Source organism: Cetorhinus maximus, chromosome 15 (genome assembly GCF_964194155.1).
Source record: "Cetorhinus maximus chromosome 15, sCetMax3.hap1.1, whole genome shotgun sequence".
NCBI lineage: Eukaryota > Metazoa > Chordata > Chondrichthyes > Lamniformes > Cetorhinidae > Cetorhinus > Cetorhinus maximus.
In genome coordinates, this window is record NC_135893.1 from 82,618,242 (window position 1) to 82,643,807 (window position 25,566).

The window sequence follows — 25,566 nt, forward strand, 5'->3', positions numbered from 1 at the left end:
GACAGATACCCTCAAAACATTTAAGTAGCATTTGGATGTGCACTTGCGATGCCATGGCATACAAGGCTATGGGCCTAGTGCTGGAAAATAGGATTAGGATAGTTAGGTACTTGTTTGACTGGCGCAAACTCAATGGGCCGAAGGGCCTTTTTCTGTGCTGTAGATTTCTATGACCTACTTTCCCCCCCACCCCCCATGTTGAACACCACTTGGAGGAAGCACCGAGGGTGGCAAGGGCACAGAATGTACTCTGGATGGGGGACTTCAATGTCCATCACCAAGAGTGGCTCAGTAGCACCACTACTAACCGAGCCCTGAAGGACATGGCTGCAAGACTGGTCTGCAGTATGTAGTGAGTGAACCAAGAGCAAAAAACCTACTTGACATCTTCACCAATATACCTGTTGCAGATGCATCTGTCTATGTCAGTATTGATAGGAGTGATCACTGCACAGAGCTTGTGGAGATGAAGTCCTGCCTTCACATTGAGGATACCCTCCATCATTTTGCGACACTACCACTGTGCTAAATCGGATAGATTTTGAACAGATCCAGCAACTCAAGGCATCCATGAGGTGCTGTGGGCCTTCAGCTACCGCGGAATTGTATTCAATCACAATTTGCAATCCGACAGCCCAGAGCATCCCCCACTCAACCATTACCTTCAAGCTGGAGGTGGGGGGAAAATTGACCCTGGTTCAATGAAGAGTGCAGGAGGACATGCCAGGAGCAGCACTAGCACCTGCTCCTGATATTAAGGCAGCATTTGACCATGCATGGCCTCAAGGAGCCTCAGCAAAACTGGAGTCAATGGGAATCAGGTGAAAATTCTTCACTGGTTGGAGTCATACCTAGCAGAAAGGAAGATGGTTGTGGTTATTGGAGGCCAACCATCTCAGCCCCAGGACATCACTGCAGGAATTCCTTAGGTAGAGTCCTAGGTTCAACCATCTTCAACTGCTTTATCAATGACCTTTCCTCCATCATTCGGTCAGAAGTGAAGATGTTCGCAGATGATTGTACAAGGTTCAGCATTATTCACAACTCCTCAAATACTGAAGCAGTCCTTGTCCATATGCAGCAACACCTGGACAATATTCAGGCTTGGGCTGATATGTATGGCATAAATGTTACTTGCCACAAGTGCCAGGCAATGACCAACTCCAACAAGAGAATATCTAACCATTGCCCCTTGATATTCAATGTCATTACCATCGCTGAATCCCCCATGATCAACATCCTGGGGATTACCATTGACCAGAAACTAAACTGCCCAGCTATATAAATACTAAGCAAGTCAGAGCTAGGAATTCTGCAGCAAGCAACTTATCTCTCAACACCCCAGAGCCTGTCCACCATCTACAAGGCATGAGTCAGGAGTGTGATTAAATACTCTCCACTTGCCTGGATGAGTGCAGCTCCAACAACACTCAAACTGAACACCATCCAGGACAAAGCAGCCCAGTTGATTGGCACCCCATCCACCACCTTGAATATTCACCCCCTCCACCACTGAGGCACAGTGGCAGCAGTGTGCATCGTCTACAAGATGTGCTGCAGGGATTCACCAAGACTCCTTCGACAGTGCCTTCCAATCCTGCGACATCTACCACCCAGAAGGACAAGGGCAGAAGAAGCATAGGAACACCACAACCTGCAAGTTCTCCTCCAAGCCACAAACCATCCTGATCTGGAACTATATCACTATTCACTATATCACTATATCACAAACTGGAGGAACAGCACCTCATCTTCCGACTAGGCACTTTACAGCCTTCTGGGCTGAATATTGAATTCAACAACTTTAGATCTTAAACTCCCCCTCCCCCCATCCCCACCCCGTTTCTTCCCTACCCCCCCCCCTTTTTTTTAATAATTTATATAGATTCTTCTTTCCCCACCTATTTCCATTATTTTTAAATCTAAACTAAAACCTTGTTAGTCTTTCCACCCCACCCCCACTAGAGCTGTACTTTAAATATCCTGTCTTCCATTCTTAATTAGCACTTTTCTCAGACAAATGTCACCACCTTCGACACCTCTTTGACCCTTTTGTCTGTGACATCTTTTGATTATCTGCTCATCTCCACAATCACCACACCCTCAACGTCTCTCTCCCCCCCCCGCCCCCACCTTAAACCAATTTATATTTCTCCCTTCTTCTAACTATGCTTCAGTTCTGCCGAAGGGCCATGAAGGCTCGAAACGTTAACTGATTTCTTCTCCGCCGATGCTGCCAGACCTGCTGAGTTTTTCCAGGTAATTCTGTTTTTGTTCACTATTCCTTTATTGTCCCTGGGTCAAAATCCTGGGACTCCCTTCCTAATAGCACTAAGGGTGTTCCTATACCACATGGACTGCAGCTGTTCAAGGCGGCTGTGGCTCATCACCACCTTCAAGGCATTTAGGGGTGGGCAGGTGTCCACATCCCATGGCTGAATAAATCTAAAGGGAGAAATAGCAACACCCATCACTGTAATGTTGCTCAAAGGTCTGACTGCATTATTATCATCACTGCAGTGAACGTTTTGTCCTTTTTAAAAAATATATACCAGGTTTATACATAATTTCACATTTCCCCCATGTTGAATGATCAACACACCATTGTAATCCAACTCATTTGGAGTTATGGACAGGTAAACTCCTGACTGTAAAGAAGCATTGACTAGCTGAAAGAATGGGAAAATTACTTACAACAATGTTGACAGTTTTCCCCTAAACAAATGACCAGTAAAGGAAGGGCTGCATTAGTAATAGAAGTTGGGTTGTCTGTGCAGACATAATAGAAGCTTTCTCCCAATAACTCAGTCCAATTTCCAATGAGCCCAGGTGATACTGCATACCACAGGATACCTTTTAATTGGGCTGGGTTGTGACAGTCAGTTTACATCATGGTGTGCAATCTAACTTCTAGGCCTGTCAATTCAGGAGTTTAGCCATTTCGAAGTAACATTGACAAGTTTAGGTAGTCTTCATGGGACCTTCAGTGTGATCAGAGTAATGTCAGTATTGGGCCAAGTGTATATCTGGCCTGTAATGGGAGTTCAATGCATCACAACTTGAAATGATACAGCCACTTGCTTTGCCACTGTCTGCACTTTTTATCTGAACCAGCAGAGCTAATTCTACTAGAGTAGGCATTTACTTGGGTGCCTCTGGTGACACTATCTACCCACTGGGCATCCTGCCTGGTGATTAAATTGCATTGTGCTAAATTTGCCATTTGCAGGCTCATCAAAACAACCTGACTTGATTACCTTACATACCAGACAGACAATTATCAAAATAACCAGTAAAAAATTGAATCAGTTTAAATAGAAACCCTTCCATTAATAAGAGCCATCAATATTTACAGATGTGAAACATGCATTGGTCTTCACCGTAAAATGGGCAATCAGCTGAAACACCCATGAAAACACAGGTATTTTGGTAGAGGCAACTATTTTCCATCCTAGGTACCTTGTGATTTCAGGACAAATGACCCAGGTATTTTATCAGACAAATCAAGTCAGTTGGTTAAGCATTGGGTTCAGGGTTGGATGATCTTGGATTCATATCCTAGCTCACCTTTTCTAAAGCAGATAAAAAATCTTAGGCAGTGAGAGAAAGAGAGACTATATTTTCACACTTGTGCAGTGTCTGACTGTTCAGTGATAAAAACATGGATCAATATCTGTAAGATACCCTTTGGAGGGTGTTAGGCACTAAAGGAAGTAATTGGAGAACATTCAACTCAGGATCATAGCAAAGTTTAGGCTTTACTCATTTAAAAAAAATCAGGTGCTCAGCATTAAGGCCCACTCCTAGATGCTAGCCATCACTCTCTGGAACCTGGAGTGATACCTTATTAGTACACCATGCGGTATAATAGCACCATCCAGGAGTGAAACAAACCATTTCCTGTATTCAGCTTACTGAGCAATAACAAGCTCTCATGAGCTCCTGAACCTCAGGTTGGAGGGGGAAATCAATGTTCATCATAGGACATAGGAACTTAGAAGCAGCAGCAGGCCATTCAGTAGCCTACTCTGCCATTCAAACAGATCATGGCTGATCATCTACCTCTACACCAATTTCCCCCACTACCCCCATATCCCTTGATGCCATTAGTATCCAGAAATCTATCGATTTCTGCCTTGAACATGCTCACTGATTGAGCTTCCATCACCCTCTGGGGTCGAGAATTCCAAAGATTCACCACCCTGAGTGAAGAAATTCCTCCTCATCTCAGTCTTAAATGGGCTTCCCCTTATTCTGAGACCATGTACCCTGGTTCTAGACTTAGTCAGGGGAAACATCCTATCCACATCACCCTGTCAAGCACTAAGAATTTTGTAAGTTTCAAATTTAGCACCCGTTTATTCCTACACTTTGTTTTCTGTCTGTTAACCAATTCTCAATCCATACCAGTGTATTATCCCCAATCCCTGGTGCTCTAATTTTGTTTACTAATCTTCTGCGTGGAACCTTATCAAAAGCCTTTTGAAAACCCTCATCCGCTGGTTCGCCTTTGTCAATGCTACAAGTGAGAGCCGCAAAAATCTCTAACAGGTTTGTCAATAATTTCCTTTTCTTAAATCCATGTTGACTCTGCCCAATGATAGCATTATTTTCTAAGCGTCCAGTTATCACATCCTTTATAATAGATTCTAACATATTTCCTCTTACTGACATCAAACTAAAAGGCCTGTACTGCCATTTTCTCTGTCCGTGCCTCCCCTCTTAATTAGTGGGGTTACATTTAGTACTTTCCAGTCTGTAGGAACCTTTCCAAAATCTATAGAATTTTGAAAGATAACCATTAAGGTATCCACTACTTCTACAGCCACCTCCTTCAACACTCTGGGATGTAGATCAGGCTGCAGTTTAGGCAAATGAGTTGATTAGAAGTAACTGATTAGCAATGGCATGATACAAGCTTGCATCATTTCTACAGAACATTTACCTAATATTCCCTCCTTGGGCTAATTTAGAACAATATGGCATTTCAACTCTACTACCTGGACTAACATATATTATAACCGATACACAGGGCAATTGTAATGTCCCACAGAGCTGCCCAAGACCACCTCCACATGGCCTGCAATGAAGGGACAAGAACTAGAGAATAGGAACTCCCTTTGTGATTACAACCCTCCATATCCCCTTTCATCCAAGATCAAAAGGTGATTAAAATGACTGCTACACACATTTGAACACAGCTTCCTAATATATCTGTCCATAAAAAGTTAAGCAGCAGGTTAATTTTGATCAATGCCATATTCAATCTGTGTAGACTGCAACTGGCTCAATTGATCATCCACAGGGAAAAAAAAGCAAACAAGGTTGCAATTGACATATTAACATATGAAACATCATGTCTCAGGATGCTGGATTTGGAGTTTATTGAATGTACAAATCCCCAGGAAAGAACAAATGTAAAATCAACAGCTTTCCCAACAATATTAAGAGCAGACAGGATAGATTCAAAGCACGACAAAATTTCCTCATAATTGTGTGCTTTCCCAGAGTTTATGGGGTATCTGTTAATATAAGAATGTAAATTAGAAAGGCCATAAACTTTATTGTGGCACAACTAAGTGAACCTCCTACCTAGAAGAGGAAACATCAAGACAGAGTCAAGTTAGAACTTCCAGTTTCCAGGAGGATGTAGTGCGGGACAGTTAAAACCAAAAATTTGTTTATTCTAATGTTTTAGACTGAAACCTTAATTTCTTTAGCACCAGTTGGCAAGGATAGATATTTTTTGCACAGACAAGAAAGCCCTCCCTGAATCACAACCTGAACTTCACATTTATAAATTTGATATGAATTAAGTATGTTATAAAATAGGCATTGCTATCAGGCTACAGACCATCTCTTACACGTCTTACAACAGAGGCTTTTAAACACATTCCAGCTATCCCATACTAAGGGTCGAGGCTTCAATTTTAATCCAGACGCATGCCACTGATACAGGGTTGAGACTGTGTACAGCACATTCACTAGAGTTTAACATTTCATTTATAAATGCCATGTTAGGATCTGTTAATATTGCAGGTGCACAGATAAATGAGAGATTTACAGTAAACAGTTAGGCCCTAAATCCCTAAGAGGGAATAAGTAGCCTCAAAGCAAACAAACAACTATTTGGGTTTGTGGGGTAATGTTTATCAAAAATAGTTAAAATTGATTTAATATTTATGGTTAACCCATTTTTATTCATAATTATACTGAATTCTTCCAGTTCATTCCAGATTTAAACTGGTTCTATAGAGTTAAAATGAACTGAAACCATATAAAATGGAGCAATTTAGCAACATGCAGTCCACACAAACTCTATTGGTTTACTTTGCCTTACCTCCATTATTTTTTATTGCAGCAATTCCACGACAGAAGTCGTCAAATGCAATGACCCCAAGACCAGCAGGATCTAGGTACCTTGTCAACTCCTTCACCTGAAGGGACAAAAAGAGGGTCCACTGTAACATTGGAGCATCAAGCAGCTACAAACTAAACAATGCAAAAGACTAAAAGCAGACAAAAAGGTGCTCAGACCAGTTCCCACAGCCAAAATCAGGTGCTGGCAATTGCATGCACGACACACACACACACACACACAGCACATAAGCTTAGAAGACTGCAATGCACAGAGGTAAAATATTATACAAGACTATAATTTGGATCCACTGAAGAATCATTAAAAAAAATCAAAGCACAGAAGGAGGCCATTTAGTCTACCATGTCTGTGCTAGCTCTTTGAAAGAGTGGTCGTGCTTAGTTTAATATCCTTGCATTTTGTCTGTACTCCTGAAAGTTTATTATATGGTGTCTTATATGCCCAGATCACCATTAACTGACAAACCAATGAGTATACGCTCTGCTGAGAGGAACACACCCAGATAAATTCCAAACAAGGTGGCTACAGACCCTCCTTGTCCTCTTCAGCTAGCAGGCCGAGTACACTAGTGGGGTGCCCCTGGATGGGAAGGTAGTTACTTCACATTTAACTTCATATTAACATGAACCAATTTCAACTTTCCCTGGCCAACAAAATTTGGCATAGTAAGCTCACTACACAACAATCCACATATTAACTAACAAATCCATATTATTTTGTCTATGAAAACACTTGTAAGCTACACCTGCCCATCCAGGGGAGCTCTACTGGTGTACTCAGCTTTCTAGCTGAAGAGGACAAGGAAAGTCTATGACCTACTGGGCAATAGGCAATGCACCACGGGAAGAGAGAAGTCTGACAGGAATTTCAAAATACCAATTCCTGTCACACTACCAATCTTGGCCTATTGAGTATAACCAAAGCGGTTACCCCCAGAAGGGCACGAAAACAGCTTCAAGCAGCAGAGTGATATGCTTCCCCAGCTAGCAAGCATTCCAACAAAACTTAGCAATAAAACAGATAGAAAGAAACATCTCATTTGAGTATACATTTTCTATATTGTGGCTGTAATATCAGTATTGAGTACATCATGCTGTTGGATGAAAGATACACAAACAGCATCTATTCTGCATCTAAATAAGATCTGTAATCCACAATGGAAAATGCACACAAAAACCCATGTAGACTGCAACGAGAGGAAAGTTCAGAACAGATTGCTAATTTTGAGAATAAGAGGAAGGTACGAGGCCTTGAATTCTGAACATCAACAAATTTCAGATCAACTCATCTATCTGAAAACGTAATTAGGTACTCGAGGCACTCCCGAGCCATGCAGTGTGTTATGTTTTACACCACTAACCAACACAAGAGCCTACATCAAATATTGATAACACCAACACTATAAAACAGGGCAAGTCTCAGCCATGTATCCAAGCAGCCGGAGAACATCCTTTGAGGAATGTCAATGGTAGAATCAGCAGCTCACATTAATACAGCAATCCATTACATCCCACCTGCTGGTGTGATGGCCAGCTACCATCTCACACCCCAACTCCACCTGCATCACTCCCCTACCCCCTCTCCAAAGCATAACCCAGAACCTCAATCTATCACCCATTCTTGGTTATGGCACTAGACAGTCTATTGCTGGTATATTCTCTGTCCTCCATTCAGGAAGTCCTTATCCAAGCTAGGACACTGTACAACACACTAATTAGAAAATCAGATACTTGCTCAGAGTGGGAGGGAATACTACCATCCGGGCCATGCTGGCACACTACCTTGCAGTTGCTTACCCATCCACCTCAACCAAAGGTAATGTCTGATGTAGGTTATTAAACGGAAAGTAAATACAAAATTAATAGCAGAATTATTAGCCACTTTAGGCAAAAATGGGTTAATTAAGGAAAGCCAGCATGGATTTAAGGGCAAATAGTGTTCAACTGACTTGAGTTTTTTTAATGAGGTAACAGAGAGAGCTGATGAGGGTAAATGCAGTTGATGTGGTATACATGGACCTCCAAAAGGAAATTTGATACAGTGCCGCACAAAGACTTGAGCAAAATTAAGAGCTCATGGAATAAAAGGGACAGTAGTAGCATGGATAAGAAATTGGCTGAGTGACAGGCAACAAAATAGTGGTGAACGGCTGTTTTTCGGAGTGGAGGAAGGTTTATAGCGGAGTTCCCTAGGGATCGGTGTTAGGACACTGCTCTTTCTGATCTATAGTAACAATCTAGACCTTGATGTACAGGGCACAATTTCACAATTTTCAGACAATAGGAAACTTGGTCTTATTGTGAACCACGAGGATAGTGTAGAACTTAAAAAAGAGCATAGACAGGTTGGTGGAATAGGCAGACAAGTGGCAGATTAAATTTAAAGCAGAGAAATGTGAAGTGATTCATTTTGATAGCAAGAACACAAAGGCAATATAAAATACAGGGTACAATTCTAAAGCGGGTGCAGAAGTGGAGAGACCTTGATGTATATGTGCATAAATCATTGGTGGCAGAACAGGTTGAGAGAGCAGATAATAAAGCATACAGCATCCTGGGCTTTAGCAATAGGGGCACAAAGTACAAAAGCAAAGAACCTACGTTAAACTGGTATAAAACACTCGTTTGGCCTCAATTAGAGTATTATGCTCAGTTCTAGGTCCTGCACTTTAGTGTGAAGGCATTAGAGAGAGTGCAGAAAAAATTCACAAGAATGGTTCCAAAGTCCAGGGATGAGGGAGTTCAGCTATGTAGATAAAATGAAGTTGGGACTGTTCTCCTTGGAGAAGGTTAGGAGATTTGATAGAGTTGCTCTAAATCATGAGGGGTCGGTACAGAGTAGATAGGGAGAAATTGCTCCCATTGGTGCAAGGATCGACAACCAGAGGGCACAGATTTAAATAACTGCCATAAGAAACAATGGCAACATGAGGAACAATTTTTTTTCCACAGAGCGAGTAGTTAGGGTCTGGAATGCACTGCTTGAGTGTGTGGTGGGAGCATGGCTAATTGAGGCTTTCAAAGGGGAATTGGATCTTTATCTGAAAAGGAAAAAAAATTGCAGGGCAGAGGAGTAGCATTAAGTAAATTGCTCCTTCAGAGAGCTGGTACAGACACAACAGGCCAAATAGCCTTATTCAGCACTGACCAGAAATTCCTGTAATCTTTACTACCACAATCTTCCGCCAAATGATGGAATGTTGGGTAAGTAGTAAAGAAAACATGACCAGAAGCAGTGGAGCTGGGTCATTGAATTTATTCAAGGCAGAGTTAGACAGATTTCTGATAGACAATAGAGTTAAGGGTTATGGGGGGCAGACAGCAGAGAACACAACCATAATCCAGATCAGCCATAAATCTTATTAAATGGCAGAGCAGGCTCCAAGGGCTGAATGGCCTACTCCTGCTCCTAAGTCCTATGTTCCTATGGGTATATGTTAGGGCAAACCAGGGTCCCATTGAACTTGGAATAAAAGACCTAAATTCTTGAATCACTTTAAACGACCTGTGCTCCTATGCCCTCATGATCACCCATGATGTACACCAGGATGCCATCATTCTCCCACCCCGGTGAAATTTTTTGAAGCACAAGATTATATTTCACTTATGATGATATCCAGTGATCACCTGTGACCCCCAAAGACAGCTGAAAATGGTGACAGCAGCTATCAGACAATAAAACTTGGACAAGCTAAAACTTCCTCCAGTTTAGCTTTGAGAAATCCTAAGTCACAGAGGTTTACAGCACAGAAAAAGGCCCTTCGGCCCATCGAGTCTGCGCCAATCAAACAAGTACCTAACTATTCTAATCCCATTTTCCAGCACTAGGCCCATAGCCTTGTATGCCATGGCATCGCAAGCGCACATCCAAATACTTCTTAAATGTTATGAGGGTTTCTGCGTCGACCACCCTTTCAGGCAGTGAGTTCCACATTCCCACCACCCTCTGGGTGAAAAAAATTCTTCTTCACATCCCCTCTAAACCTCCTGCCCCTTGCTTTAAGTCTATGCACCCTGGTTATTGATCCCTCCAAGGGGAAAAGTTCCTTCCTGTCTACTCTATCTATGCCCTTCAATTTTATACACATCAACCATGTCCCCCCTCAATCTCCTCTGCTCCAGGGAAAATAACCCCAGTCTATCCAATCTCTCCTCAGAACTAAAACTCTCCAGCCCAGGCAACATCCTGGTAAATCTCCTCTGCACTCTCTCTAGTGCAATCACATCCTTCCTATAATGCGGATTCCAGAACTGCACACAATACTATAGCTGTGGCCTAACCAGTGTTTTATACAGTTCCAGCATAACCTCCCTGCTCTTATATTCTATGCCTCAGCTAATAAAAGGCAAGTATCCCATATGCCGCCTTAACCACCCTGTCTACCTGTCCCGCTACCTTAAGGGACCAGTGGACATGCACACCAAGATCCCTCTGATCCTCGGTACTTCCCAGGGTCCTACCATTCATCGTGCATTTCCATGCCTTGTTTGTCCTGCCCAAGTGCATCATCTCACACTTATCTAGAGCCACCCACATTAGTTCTCTCAAACAGCTACGACCCTCTAGTTTTAAATTAATTTCTCTCCACAGCTGTTGCTTTGATTCTAGCATCCCAAGGAGCAGAATCTTGATGTAGTGCTCATCATGTTCACTTCCTTCTGCAGGCCTGATCTAAACACCCAGGCTGCATTCTCTTACCTCCACAATATCTCCAGCTACTGCCCATGCCTCCAAAGCCCCAAATCCAGTCCTTTAAATCACTCTTAAGCTAAAAAAATTATAATGCTCTTCACATCACTCATACCATTTCTATCTTTAATGAATTGCAAGTCATATTGTACAGAGGAGCCCATGTCCTCACCTGGACTAAGATCTTATCTGCATCAGCCCTGTCCTCACCAAGTTCCACTAGTTCTCAACTGCCAGAGAATTAATCTTAAAAGATTCTTGCCCTTCCATTCAAGTCCTTGGCTCCTTTCTACCTATATGATTATCACCTAGCCAAATGTCTATGTAGTCCTCCCAGTTCTCCAACTGGCCTATTTCTCATTTCCTGCTTCACATACTGGCATCCACTCTCATCATATTGATATCAGAGGGAGGTGGCAAGCTGCAGATGGTGAGGGAAAAACAAAAAGTGCCAATCAAATAGTTCTTTTCAACAATGGCATTAAAAACATTCTAGCCATTCTGCTTTAGTTGACATCAAGCCTTGGGATCAAACATCTCTTCATGCACAATTTAGAAATCAGTTATTTCTGTATACTCAGCTGTTTTTAAGGCTACTGACTTTTGCAATTTTTCTAGATTAGCCTCTTATATACCCAAGACCTGGGAACGACCCCATCATGAAAGGGTGAATTATTACTATTTGTACATTTAGAAGTGTATTGAGCTCACCCAATTTTCAATTTACAAGTTACCAAGTCAACATCAGGAAGGGAGGGAACTACCCCATTGCTGATACCTGCTCATTAATCTGCATTCCATGTTTTCCCACTCTATGCATTTATTCCAGTTTTATTACTTCCTGCATTAAGCACTCAGTGGAAACTCTGAATCAGAGACCAAGGACAACTTCCAAAACATCAATTGCTGGTCTGTCAGATCTTAGATGTGACGATCAGGGCTCATTAAATTTCAAGGCCCAGATCTGGTAAAAGAAACCTCAAATTTTCTGTACTTACAATGCAGATGTACAGAGAAGTACTCAATTAGCTATCTGAATTGTCTTTGGTTTACCCACATGCAAGTCAATGTATTTCCAAAATTTAAACATGGGAGAGTGGAATTGGGGAGCAGGGCTTTTACTAGGGCCAAAAATTGTGTCACAAGCATTTCAATAGCATCGATGCAGTGGACAAATTGAGGAAGTAATGAAGAGGTAGAGCTGGATGTCATCATCTGCCTCATCTCTATGGATATGGTCACCAGGGGGCAGCACACAGACGAGCAAAGAGGGTCAAAGAGAGATCTTTGGAGACAGAAATACCTGGAAAAACTCAGCAGGTCTGGCAGCATCAGCAGAGAAGAGTACAGTTGACGTTTCGAGTCCTCACGACCCTTCAACAGAACTAAGTAAAAATAGGAAAGGGGTGAAATATAAGCTGGTTTAAAAGGGGGGGGGGGGGGCTGTTGTTAGGACAAGCAGTCAGTAATAGGTGGAGATAACCAAAAGATGTCACAGACAAAAGAACAGAGAGGTGTTGAAGGTAGTGATATTATCTAAAGGAATGTGCTAATTGAGAATGGATAGCAGGACAAGCAAGGTACAGATAGCTCTAGTGGGGGTGGGGTGAAATAATACTAAAAGGGCATAAAAGGTAGAGATAAACAATGGGTGGAAATACATTTAAAATAATGGAAATAGGTGGGAAAAGAAAAATCTATATAAATTATTGGAAAAAGCAAAAAGGAGGGGGAAGAAACGGAAAGGGGGTGGGGATGGAGGAGAGAGTTCAAGATCTAAAATTGATTAGACGTCTGTGACATCTTTTGGTTATCTCCACCTATTACTGACTGCTTGTCCTAACAACGCCTCCCCACCACCTTAAACCAGCTTATATTTCACCCCTTTCCTATTTTTACTTAGTTCTGTTGAAGGGTCATGAGGACTCGAAATGTCAACTGTGCTCTTCTCCGCCGATGCTGCCAGACCTGCTGAGTTTTTCCAGGTATTTCTGTTTCTGTTTTGGATTTCCAGCATCCGCAGTTTTTTGCTTTTATCTCTAGAGATCTTTGGAGGCCTGCAGAAGCAATGGTGTGGGAATGATGCATGGGTAGGAAGAGACAAAGTTGGAGATTTTTTTGCCTAGGATAGAGAAATCAAGAGAATGAGGATGAATAATACACCACAGCCAAGTGTAGCTCTTTACTTTGATAAGGAGCTTTTAGTGCTGTGAGAATGGAAGAAGGGATTGAAATGAAGTAGTGGAAGATAGAGGCATGGAAATGGAAGGCAAGGGTAAGTGAAAGGCAAGGCCAGAGAGATTGGGCAGGGGATGACTTTAAAACTAAAGCATAGAGGACAGCTCCAGAGGAGAGAGTCATTCAAAATATTAGTTAGCACCTGAGCCAGAAAGGCTGGTCATTAAACTGATGGGAATGGAACTGAGGGAGGAGGTGGTAGGTGTCATGGGCAAGGTGATCTTGTAGATGTAACAGATGGTGGTACAGCTTAGGAAACAAAAGCAGGGGGGTGGGAAGGTCAAGCCAACTGGACATAATCCTATTATTGAGGAAAGGAGTGAGCTCTTTGCACTTGCTATGCAGAGAAGGCGGAGGGTGAGAGTGAAGGGGGGGGGACATGAAAGTGGTTTAGGGGGTGACCGGGAGTAGAGAAAGAGGTATGCAGTTATCTTCTTTCCTCCAGGGTGATGTAAGCATAGTGGCAATGTAGCAAAAGAGAGATGATCCAATAAAATTCAATGTAGCAAGTCAGACGGCAGTTCATTGCTAAACTAGTTGTGCTCCAGGAACAATCAATTTAGCTCCTTAGACCTCAAAGAAAACAGGGGCCATATTGGGGGGAAAGAAAGAGATTGGAGACAGAGAAGAGTTTCTGGGAATGAGGGCAAGTGAATGGTTGGGCAAACTAACAACTGCAGAGGTGTCGTGGAAGATGAAAGGCTCTGTTCATCCCCATTCTCTTGACTTCTCTACCTAGGCAAAAAAATCTGACTTTTCCCTTCTTACCCATGTATCATTCCCACACCATTGCTTCTGCAGTCCTCCAAAGATCTCTCCTTGACCCTCTCTTTCTCATCTATGTGCTGTCCCTGGCAACCATGTCCATAGAGATGGGGGCAGATGACGACATCCAGATCTACCTCTTCATTACTCCCTCAACATGTCCACTGCATCTTTGCTATTGAAATGCTTATGACATTTAGTCTTACATGAATTTTCTTTCAGCTCAGCATTGGGAAAACAAATTTTTGGCCCCAGTACAAACCTTGCGCCCTAATTCCACCTTCCATCTTTTAATTTTGGAAAGACATTAACTTGATACGTAGGTAAACAAAGACAATTCAAATAGCTATTTGAGATCTTCTCCGTACATCTGCATTGTAAGTACAGAAAATGTGTGGTTTATTTTACCCAAATCTGGATCTTGGAATCAATGAGGCTCTACAATTGGCCTCAATTGTCACATCAGAGATCTGACAGAACAGCAACTGCTTTGGAAGTTGTCTTTGGTCTCTGTATGCAAGTAAAATGGAGAGGAGTTTTTCTCCCCCTCTCACCCATGAATGACTGAAGGAGGGTCATGAATGCAAGTGGTTAAATCTTTACTACTGATTAAAGGTCATGGAAATGGAAGAAACCATAGGCGATGAAGGTGTGGCATGACAATGGCTCGTGAAAATTCTATAAATGCAAAGGTGCTAGAAAAGTCAGGAGAATGGCGAATAGAAGTTATGGTGGGGCAAGGGAATCCAAGGGGAAGACTGAAATCAGGAGGACAAAAAAGATGCCCATTGAAAAGACTGAACATAGAAAGGAGATCAGGTGGGTAATGAAGTTTTTAACAAGGTAGCAAGATGTTGGGACTAAAAGTGGCCATGGTGTAACTTGGTGCTGCTGAGAAAGGGGGTGCGGGTGGGGGGAAGAAAGAGCACGAGCAAGCGTGCAAGAGAGCAAGAGCGTGTGTGTGCAAGAGAATTGAAAAGCTCTTCAAAGCTTCTAGAAATCCATGTCACATCGGTACCACCCAGAAACCAGCCTATTCCTTGGCAACAGTATAAAAGTAGCTCAGCTTATCATTAGTCAGGTCAACACTAATTATGTAACAAAAACCAACAGAACACCAAACCTAGACACATGAAATACTACTTATACTGCTCAGCACAAACATCCCTCTGAACTGTAGCAACTATCAAAGCAGCCAACCGCCACCCCACTAAACAATTCAGCTTCAATTTCTGGGATACAGATAGGAATGTGCCAAACAACAAAGCAATTGAGAGCAGCTTGCTTGCGAGAGATTAATTGCCAAAGATGTAGAATTTTTAGCTTATTACAGCTACAGCTTCTGAGCAGTACATAAGTACTTAACTCAAGTTTGTTGGTTACTTTCATGATAAAAATCGAATTTGCAGCACAGATTCTACAATCAACAAGTTCTGTCTCACATGGCTGCATCACAGCCTCAGAGTAAATGACTTTGTACCAGAGTTGGTGAGACCGCATCTCGAATACCGTGTGCAGTTTTGGTCTCCTTATTTAAAGGAAGGATGTAAATGCATTGGAGGCAGCTCAGAGGTTTCCTAGATTTTTACCTAGAATGAGCAGACTGTCTTATGAGGAAAGGTTAGACAGACAGGGCTCGTTTCCACTGGAATTTAGAAGAATGAGGGGTGATTTGATTGAAGCATACAAGATCCTGAACAGTCTTGACAAGGTGGATGTGGAAAGGAGGTTTCCTCTTGTGGGTGAGTCCAGAACTAGGGGTCACCCTTTTAGGACATAGAAACTAGGAGCAGTAGACCATTCGGCCCTTCGAGCCTGCTCCGCCATTAATTATGATCATGGCTGATCATCCAACTCAATAGCCTGCTCCCGCTTTCTCACCATACCCTTTGATCCCTTTCGCCCCAAGAGCTATATCTAACTCTTTCTTGAAAGCATATAATGTTTTGGTCTCAACTACTTTGTGGTAATGAATTCCACAGGCTCGCCACTCTCTGGGTGAAGAAATTTCCCCTCATCTCAGTCCTAAATGGTCTGCCCCATATCCTCAGACTGTGACCCCCGGTTCTGGACTCCCCCACCATCGGGAACATCTTTCCTGCATCTACCTGTCTAGTCCTATCAGAATTTTATAGGTTTCTATGAGATTCCCCCTCTCATTCTTCTGAACTCCAGCGAATATAATCCTAATCGACTCAATCTCTCCTCATATGTCAGTCCCACCATCCCAGGAATCAGTCAGGTAAACCTTCGCTGCACTCCCTGTATAGCAAGTACATCCTTCCTCAGATAAGGAGACCAAAACTGCACACAACATTCCAGGTGTGGTCTCACCAAGGCCCTGTACAATTGCAACAATACATCCCTGTTCCTGTATTCGAATCCTCTGGCTATGAAGGCCAACATGCCACTTGCCGCCCGCTGCACCTGCATGCTTACCTTCAGCGACTGGTGTACAAGGACACCCAGGTCTCGTTGCACATTCCACTCTCTCGATTTATAGTCATTCAGATAATAATCTGCCTTCCTGTTTTTGCTACCAAAATGGATAACCTCACATTTATCTACATTATACTGCATCTGCCATGCATTTGCCCACTCACTCAACTTGTCCAAATCACACTGAAGCATCTCTGCATCCTCCTCACAGCTCACCCTCCCACCCAGCTTTGTGTCATCTGCAAATTTGGAGATATTACATTTAATTCCCTCATCTAAGTCATTAATATATATATTGTGAATAACTGAGGTCCCAGCACCGATCCCTGCGGTACCCCACTACTCACTGCCTGCCATTCGGAAAAAGACCCGTTTATTCCTACTGTTTCCTGTCCGCCAACTAGTTTTCAGTTCTGTTGAAGGGTCATTTGGACTCGAAACGTCAACTGTATTCCTCTCTGCAGATGCTGCCAGACCTGTTGAGTTTTTCCAGGTATTTTTGTTTTTGTTTTGGATTTCCAGCATCCTCAGTTTTTTGCTTTTATCTCAGCATTATAATAGTGGCTACAAGAGTAGGTGGAGAATTCTGAGAGTAACTCACCTCCTGATTTCCCAAAGCCTGTCCACCATCTACAGAGGCACAAGTCTGGAGTGTGGTGGAATACTCGCCACTTGCCTGGATGAGTGCAGCTCCAACAAAAAAAGCTTGACATCATCCAAGATAAAGCAGCCCATTTGTTCAGCACCCCATTCACCATTGACTCAGTGGCAACAGTACACCATCTACAAGATGAACTGCAGAAACTCACCAAAGCTCCCTCAACAGCACCTTCCAAACTCATGACCTCTACCAGCTAGGAGGGTAAAGCAGGAGAAGCATGGAAACATCATCCACCTGCAAAATCCCTCTCCAAGATACTCACCATCCTGACTTGGAATTACATCACCAGGTCAAAAACCTGGAATTCCCTAACAGCACTGTGGGTGTACCTTTGGCATGGGGCCTGCAGAAGTTCAAGAAGAGGGCTCACCACCACCTTCTCAAGGGCAATTAGGAATGGGCAACAAATATTGGCCTTGCCAGTAAAGTTCACACCCCATGAAAGAATGATGAAAAAATCTGAAGAGACAGTATAGAACAAAGAACATCTGATACCTTGTCAATCACATGGAATTGCAAGCCTACATGCCAAAAGTAAATCAGCAACAAAATTAAGGAAAACTTCACAGGAACATGGGCTCAAATAGATCTCAATTTGCAAAAATGCAGTTGTAAATACCAAGTCAGCCTGGTCTGGTCTTTGACATAGCTTGATTTCTAGGCAATTTAAAGTGAATTCCCTAGGAGATCCAGATTCAACTATAATTTCCAGTCAGTATGCATTAGCTAGCTCAGCAAAAGATGTTGACTCAGCAACAACTGAATACTTTGGACAGCCAGGATTTCCCTGTCTCCCTAATCCTGAAGAGGTTTGTTAATTTAATACCATATGGGTATCTCCCGAGATGCCCACAATGAAGAGAAAGCCCCTGCATTGGCTGAGCTTTCTAAAGCAGCTAACCAGCATATAGGGATTTGCTGGGTTGGCAACCTGTTCATTTTGAATGAAATACTGGATGGTTAAAAGCAGGCCATGTTTTCAAGCTATATTTATTTGTACTTACAATTGGATTTTAATAAAATCAGGTAAGGTCCGTAACAAAACACATCTTGAGCTTTTCACTTCAAATATGAGCAATGTTCACGATCACATATCAGCAAAACAAAATTTAAAAATATTTAAACATCTCAATGTCTTTCCAGAGCATGTTAAAAGGAATGATGTGCAACATTAGTGGCATCCTATATTCTCCTCCACGGAACTTAATACAGCCAATTAATGCAGGCAATTAACTTGTGCAGTAATGCTGCTCTTCAGAATATAATTAGACTTATTTGTAAAGTAGGAACATTTAATCACACATTTTAATAATGATTCCACATTCCATTCAGCATGTTTCCAAATCTAATTGTAGCATAAAAAGAACAAGCGGACATCTGCCACTTAAACCACCAGGATAATCCATGTGGTTGGAGGAGATTGAAGAGTTAAAAAGTAAGATAATTAAAAACAAGAGAAGTAGGCCATTCAGTCCATCAAGCCTTCACCATTCAATAAGATCATGGCCGTAACTCCACTTTTCTGCCTGCCCATTAACTTCCTTGTCAATCAAAAATTTGTCTCACTCAGTATTCAATGACCCAGCCTCCACTGCTCTCTGTAGAAGTGAATTCCAATGATTACCTATCCTCAAGAGAAGAAATTCCTCCTCATCTTAGTCTTAAATGAAAGACCCCTTATTGTAAAACTGTGCCCCCAAGTTCTAGATTTCACCACGAGGGACAATATCCTCTCAGCATCCCCCAACAAGCCCCCTCAGAAACTTATGTTTCAATATGATCACCTCTCATTATTCTAAGTTACACTGAGAATAGGCCCAAACTGCTCAACCTTCACTCATTAGACAACCTATCCACCCCAGAAATCAGTCTAGTAAACCATAGTGTCACAGAGGCCTATAGCACAGAAAAAGGCCCTTCGGCCCATCGAGTCTGCGCCAGTCAAACAGGCACCCAACTATTCTAATCCCATTTTCCTGCATTAGGCCCATAGCCTTGGATGCCATGGCATCGCAAGTGCACATCCAGATACTTCTTAAATATTATGAGGGTTTCTGTGTTGACCACCCTTTCAGGCAGCGAGTTCCACATTCCCACCACCCTCTGGGTGAAAAAATTCTTCCTCACATCCCCTCTAAACCTCCTGCCCCTTACCTTAAATCTATGCGCCCTGGTTATTGATCCCTCCACCAAGGGGAAAAGTTCCTTCCTGTCTACGCTATCTATGCCCCTCATAATTTTATACACCTCAATCTCCTTTGCTCCAGGGAAAATAACCCCAGTCTATCCAATCTCTCCTCAGAACTAAAACTCTCCAGCCCAGACAACATCCTGGTAAATCTCCTCTGCACTCTCTTCCTATCACATCCTTCCTATAATGTGGATTCCAGAACTGCACACAATACTCTAGCTGTGGCCTAACCAGCGTTTTATACAGTTCCAGCATAACCTCCCTACTCTTATATTCTATGCCTCGGCTAATAAAGGCAAGTTTCCCACATGCCTTCTTAACCACCTTATCTACCTGCCCTGCTACCTTAAGGGACTAGTGGACATACACCCTCTGATCCTCGGTACTTCCCAGGGTCCTACCATTCATCGTGTATTCCCGTGCTTTGTTTGTTCCGCCCAAGTGCATCACCTCTCACTTATCCGGATTAAATTCCATTTGCCACTGATCAGCCCATCTATATCCTCCTGTAATCTAAGGCTATCCTCCTCATTATTTACCACCCCACCAATTTTCATGTCATCTGCGAACTTACTGATCAGCCCTCCTACATTGAATTGTTTATATATACACCACAAACAGCAAGGGACCCAACACCAATGCCTGTAGAACCCCACTGGACACAGGCATCCAGTCACAAAAACACCCCGCGACCATCACCCTCTGCTTCCTGCCACTCAGCCAATTCTGAATCCAATTTGCCAAATTGCCTTGGATCCCATGGGCTCTTACCTTCGTTATCAGTCTCCCATGCGGGACCTTATCAAAAGCATTGCTGAAGTCCAAGTAGACTACATCAAATGCATTGCCCTCATCTACACAGCTGGTCACCTCTTTGAAAAATTCAATCAAATTGGTCAGACATGACCTCCCCTTAACAAAACCATGCTGACTGTCCTCGATTAATCCCTGCCTCTGCAAGTGTACATTAATTCCGTCCCTCAGAATTGCTTCCAAAAGTTTCCCCACCACTGAGGTTAGACTGACTGGCCTGTAGTTCCCTGATTTATCCCTTCCTCCCTTCTTGAATAACGGTACCACATTGGCTGTCCTCCAGTCCTCTGGCACCTCTGCTGTGGCCAGAGAGGCATTGAAAATTATTGCCAGTGCCCCTGCTATCTCCTCCCTTGCCTCACTCAACAGCCTGGGATACATTTCATCCGGGCCCGGAGATTTATCTACTTTTAAGCCTGCCAGACCATTAGAACCTCCTCCCTTTCTATGCTAATTTCTTCAATTATATCACAGTCCTTCTGCCCGATTTCCATACCCACATTGTCCTTCTCACTTGTGAACACCAAAACACTATTTATTTAGAACTCCTACCTACGTCTTCCGGCTCCACAAGCAAATGACCACTATGGTCCTTAATGGACCCTATTCTTTCCCCAAGTTATCCCCTTACTCTTAATGTACTTGTAAAATAACTTTGGATTTTCCTTTATTTTGCCTGGCAATGTTTTTTCATGCCCCATCTCTGAACTAAAGTAGTAACATATCATCTCAACCCATCCACCTATCCATGCAGCTTTACTTTGAACAGTCCAGTCAAACAAAGAGGCAGGAACTGTGACCCGAGGAGAAAAATGGGGCACTACATCACTAAAAGGAAATTTCTTATACAAAACCATCTTTACCAATTTATTCTTCAATACAAACCAGTTGTTGGTCAATAATCAAGAGATAACATGTCTGAATACTTATCTGAAAATCATCAAAACACCAGAAAGGATGAAAACCGCTACGGACTAAAGAACCAGGCTCCAACGTAGAACTGGACTCAAAGGTCACTCAGCTCATTCAGCCTGTTTCTAGAGTCATATTTTATGAAGTACACGAAGCAAGTCCTATAAAATACCCAGAAAGAGAAGGATGACTGGGCAAAACAGCATGAAGCCCTGAAAAGTTTCTCTCAAATGTCAAGATTATCATAGAAATATTTAAATCAACTATATTATTTTTGTTAATACAAAACATTTGACACCTGCACAAAAAGTCAGTCATGTGCAAAGTCCTTATAAACAATTGAGAGAAATCCAAGGCTATATATTAATATATTCCTTTTATTCAACCATGACTTTACAGAAGAAGTGACATTTCCATAGCCCCAGTACTATAAGTACCATGATATGCCATGTGATGTTTGATCTTGGTCCACACTTTTCCATTCTGTTCTTATGAACTGTGTAAGTAAATTACTCTAAGAGTTAATGAAGCAGTAAAATGTATATCCACATATTTTCTCTTCACAACTCTGGCCATGGTTATGTTATCATGTCCTCGTTCTGCATTCCAGGCCCGAGTTTCACAAATTGCTTCCACCTTGGCCAATGGACCCTTCCATCAGATTTCTGATTTTTTCACATGTAACTTGCTTTTATCCAGTTATTCTCTAGCCCATCTTTCAGTCAAAATAATTTAGCCCAGAGAGAACCCCAAAGCTTCATAGCCAGAAAATGAAACTGCATCTACAATATTTGAAACTTGTCTAAGTTTGGTACAGTATGCACACCAATACCCACGTTACTGCCACACACAGCAGTCATACTATGGAAATGTGTAAATCACCACTGTGACCTTCAACTCAATTGTGTTAGCACAATTTCCTGAAGCCTACGTCACTCACTCCCACATCCTTCCCTCCTATCTCCTAGACATTAACTGTAATTCACCCCATGTTCCTTGAGCTCCCAGTGGCACCATCACCAGCACCTGACATCTTGGACCTTGAGCAGCAATGTTTGTGGCATTGCAGACATACATTCCCCATCTCTCCACCAACAGCTCCAGGCTAGTCCACTGCACAAGGCCTGTCTGCAGTCCCAGCCACATAACACAAGAGCACTTCTGGCCAAAGGCAAAACAGTTTACATGCAACTAGTCCACACTTAGTTAGCTTAGCTGAGTCAGAATGGAAGGAATGCTGCTAGCTCCTAACATCATGCTTCATTAAATCCACAGGACAGGGAGAAAGAGGCAAAGGCCAGCAAAAATAAAGCTGCATGCAGTTCATGAGACACTGAAGGTCAGTGTCAATCAAGGTCAGTGATCCACTGAGCAACAGTCGCCCAGCCAATTAGAATTGTGCCATCAGCAAAATTTATGAGAAAATCCAGCTTCAGTCTCCAGAGAGCCTGATTAATTTAGCATCACCTCTGCTTTCTAATGCTGCACCACAATAATATGCCACAGGGAATCTTCAAAAGTAGATTCTTTTTAATTTATACATTGTGATCAGCGAGATAAAATCATCCATTAAAACAAGGTTTCGTCAAAACTTTAACAGTTAATGAATAGCCTTAACCAACAACTGGTATTTATATAGTGCCTTTAATCTCAAGGAACTTCACAGGAACATTATAAAATTAAATTGGACACCAAGCCACATAAGCAGATATTAGGTTAGATGATCAAAAGCTTGGTCAAAGTAGTATGTTTTACGGAGTATCTTAAAGGAGGAAGTGAAGTGGAGGGGCAGAGACAGGTAGGGAGGTTTATTCCAGAGCTCGGGGCCTAGGTAACTGAAGGCACGGTCAATGATGGAGAAATTAAAATTAGTAATACACAAGGGGCCAAGATCAGAGAAGCAGAGATATGTGAGGGTTGTGGGGTTGGAGGAGATTACAAAGCTAGGGAGGGGTAAGGCCATGAACAGATTTGAATCCAAGGATGAGAATTTTAAAAATCAAGATGTTTGGTAGAACAATACTTGAGTATTGCTGAAAAGAGGCATTTTGTCAAAGATTTTCATCTTGCACTCATCAGGACAATTACAAGAACACCAATGTCAGGGGAAGCAATAACATTATATTGTACGAGAAGAGACTTCTGATTGGTTGGCAAGTGGACTCTGATTGGTAGATGTATTGCCATGGAGAATGCACCAGTTAATGGTGACTGACTGACAAACTGCCAAACATTGTTTGAAATTTAAACCAGGCAGCTTGACCCTGATTAGTCAAGGCATTGCCCCAAGGAATGAGCCAGCGAATGGTTGTCAATTATTTTGTTTGGCTGAAACAGGCACAACGTGTGTACATGTTCTTCCTGACTGCAAACAAGGTCCTGTGTATTAATATATGTAGCTTCCAGTAGAAAGAAATGCACCACACTGCAAGCCCAACTGAATCTTAAATTGGTTGTCAGTGGAATTTTGTAGCACACTGATGATTATTTAACAAATGTTGTCCAATTGTGGTATCACATCTAATGCTGGACACTGTTTTGAGTTTTGCAAGCACAGGCTGGCTGGCAGAGTCTGTATCTTGCTCGTTCCGAACAGTGGAAGGGAAGGGACATGCTGTTTGATACGATCTACCAGTCTTTGGGACGTAAGGCTTACATATCTAGCATCACACTGGCACTTAAATTTGTATACCACATTACTCATGTGTGATAGGCAGAATGTCTTTTTGGCTTGATGGCAGCACCCTGTTAGTGGCAAATACCACTCATGTTGCTACTGCATAGTAGCAGCATGAAACAGCTAGCTTCATCTGTTGCTCAAATTGAGAGAAATCTGCCAGGGGGGTCCCCACCATGGTCTACCACAAGCCTACCGTCGCTGGTTAATACACAGATTGGGATACTTGCAGTTCCATGCACTATAAGATTGGCCTTATCAGCAACCTCATAAATGGGGCCCAAGCCATTTGCTCACCATACAAGCTTGATGCAGAAATAGGGCACAAAGACATCCTGTGGGATAAAGGTGGTTTAGCACTGTACATTGCACAAGCTCATGAACGGGCCTAAGGCCATCATTTTCGGCCCCGAAAAGTGGCCAGTTAACCTCAGATTACCTTAGAAGGGCAAGGTATCTCAAAAATTTGAGCAACAGATGAAGCTATGCAGTAGCAACACGAGTGGTATTCACCACTAACAGGACGCTGCTTTCAAGCCAAAAAGACATTCTGCCTATCACACAAATGAGTAATGTGGCATATGAATTTCAGTGCTAGCGTGATGCTAGATACGTAAGCTTTACATCCCAAAGACTGGCAGATCATCTCAAACAGCATGTCCGTTCCACTGTTCAGAACAGACAAGGTACAGACCGTACCCAACCAGACCGTGCTTGCAAAACTCAAAATAGTGTCCAACATTAGATGTGATTCCGCAATTGGACAACATTTGCTAAATAATCCTCAAGTGTCAAAAATTACACTGGCAACCAATTTAAAGATAGTCACAGTCATAAAGATAGTCGAGCTCATGGTGTGATGCATTTGCATGTACTGGAAGCTACATATATTAATACACAGGGCCCTGTTCTTTGCAGACAGAAGGACATGTACACACATTGCGCCTGTTTCAGCTAAACAAAATAAGTCATTGCCATTCGCTGGTTCATTCCCCAGGGCAATGCCTTGACCAGAGTCAAGCTGCCTGGTTTAAAGTTTCAAACAATGCTTGGCAATTAACTGTCAGGCATCATTAACTGGTGCATTCTCCAAGGCAATGCCTCTACCAATCAACACTTTCTTCTCATACAGTATAAAGTTGCTGATTCCCCCAGCATTGGCATTCCTGCGACTGTCTTGATGAGTTCAAGACAAAAAGCTTCAACAAAATGCCTTTTTGGAGCAATAATCAAGACGTTGCTTGACCAGGAGCCAACGTAAGTCAATAAGCACAGGGGTAATGGGAACAGGACTTGCTGCAAGTTAAAACACAGACAGTTTTAGACGACCTCAAGCTTACGGAGGGTAGAATATGGGAGACAAGCCAGGAGTGCATTGGACTAGTCAAGTCTGGAGGGGTTTTTTTTTTTAAATGCATTCATTCATGGAATGTGGGCTTTGCTGGCTAGGCCAGCATTTTATTGCCCTTGAGAAGATAATGGTGAGCTGCCTTCTTGAACCGCTGCAGTCCACGTGGTGTAGGTACACCCACAGTGCTGTTAGGAAAGAAGGGAGTTCCAGGATTTTGACCACTATTGTGGTCTATTCTATTCATTCTATTATGGACAATTCCAGGATTGAAGGTATGAATAAGGGTTTCAGCACAAGAGCTGAGACTGGGGCAATGTTACAGAAGTGAAAATAGGCAGTCTTATTGATGGCACGAATAGGAGGTCATAATCTCATCTCAGGACCAAACGTGACAGTAAGGTTAGGAACAGGCTGACTTAATCTCAGACTGTTGCCAGGTAGGGGGATGAAA

At 42.6% G+C, this 25,566-nt stretch overlaps 1 protein-coding gene across 2 annotated transcripts in view; it reads right to left on the reverse strand.

Annotated features, from left to right (window-relative positions):
* rab11fip3 (RAB11 family interacting protein 3 (class II)) overlaps positions 1 to 25,566 on the reverse strand; it is a 115,447-nt gene that overhangs the window by 73,688 nt on the left and 16,193 nt on the right. For both annotated transcript variants that reach the window (XM_078558750.1, XM_078558749.1), the window contains exon 2: positions 6,341 to 6,437. In XM_078558750.1, coding sequence (XP_078414876.1) covers positions 6,341 to 6,437 — 97 coding nt within the window. The remainder of the gene's footprint in view (positions 1 to 6,340; positions 6,438 to 25,566) is intronic.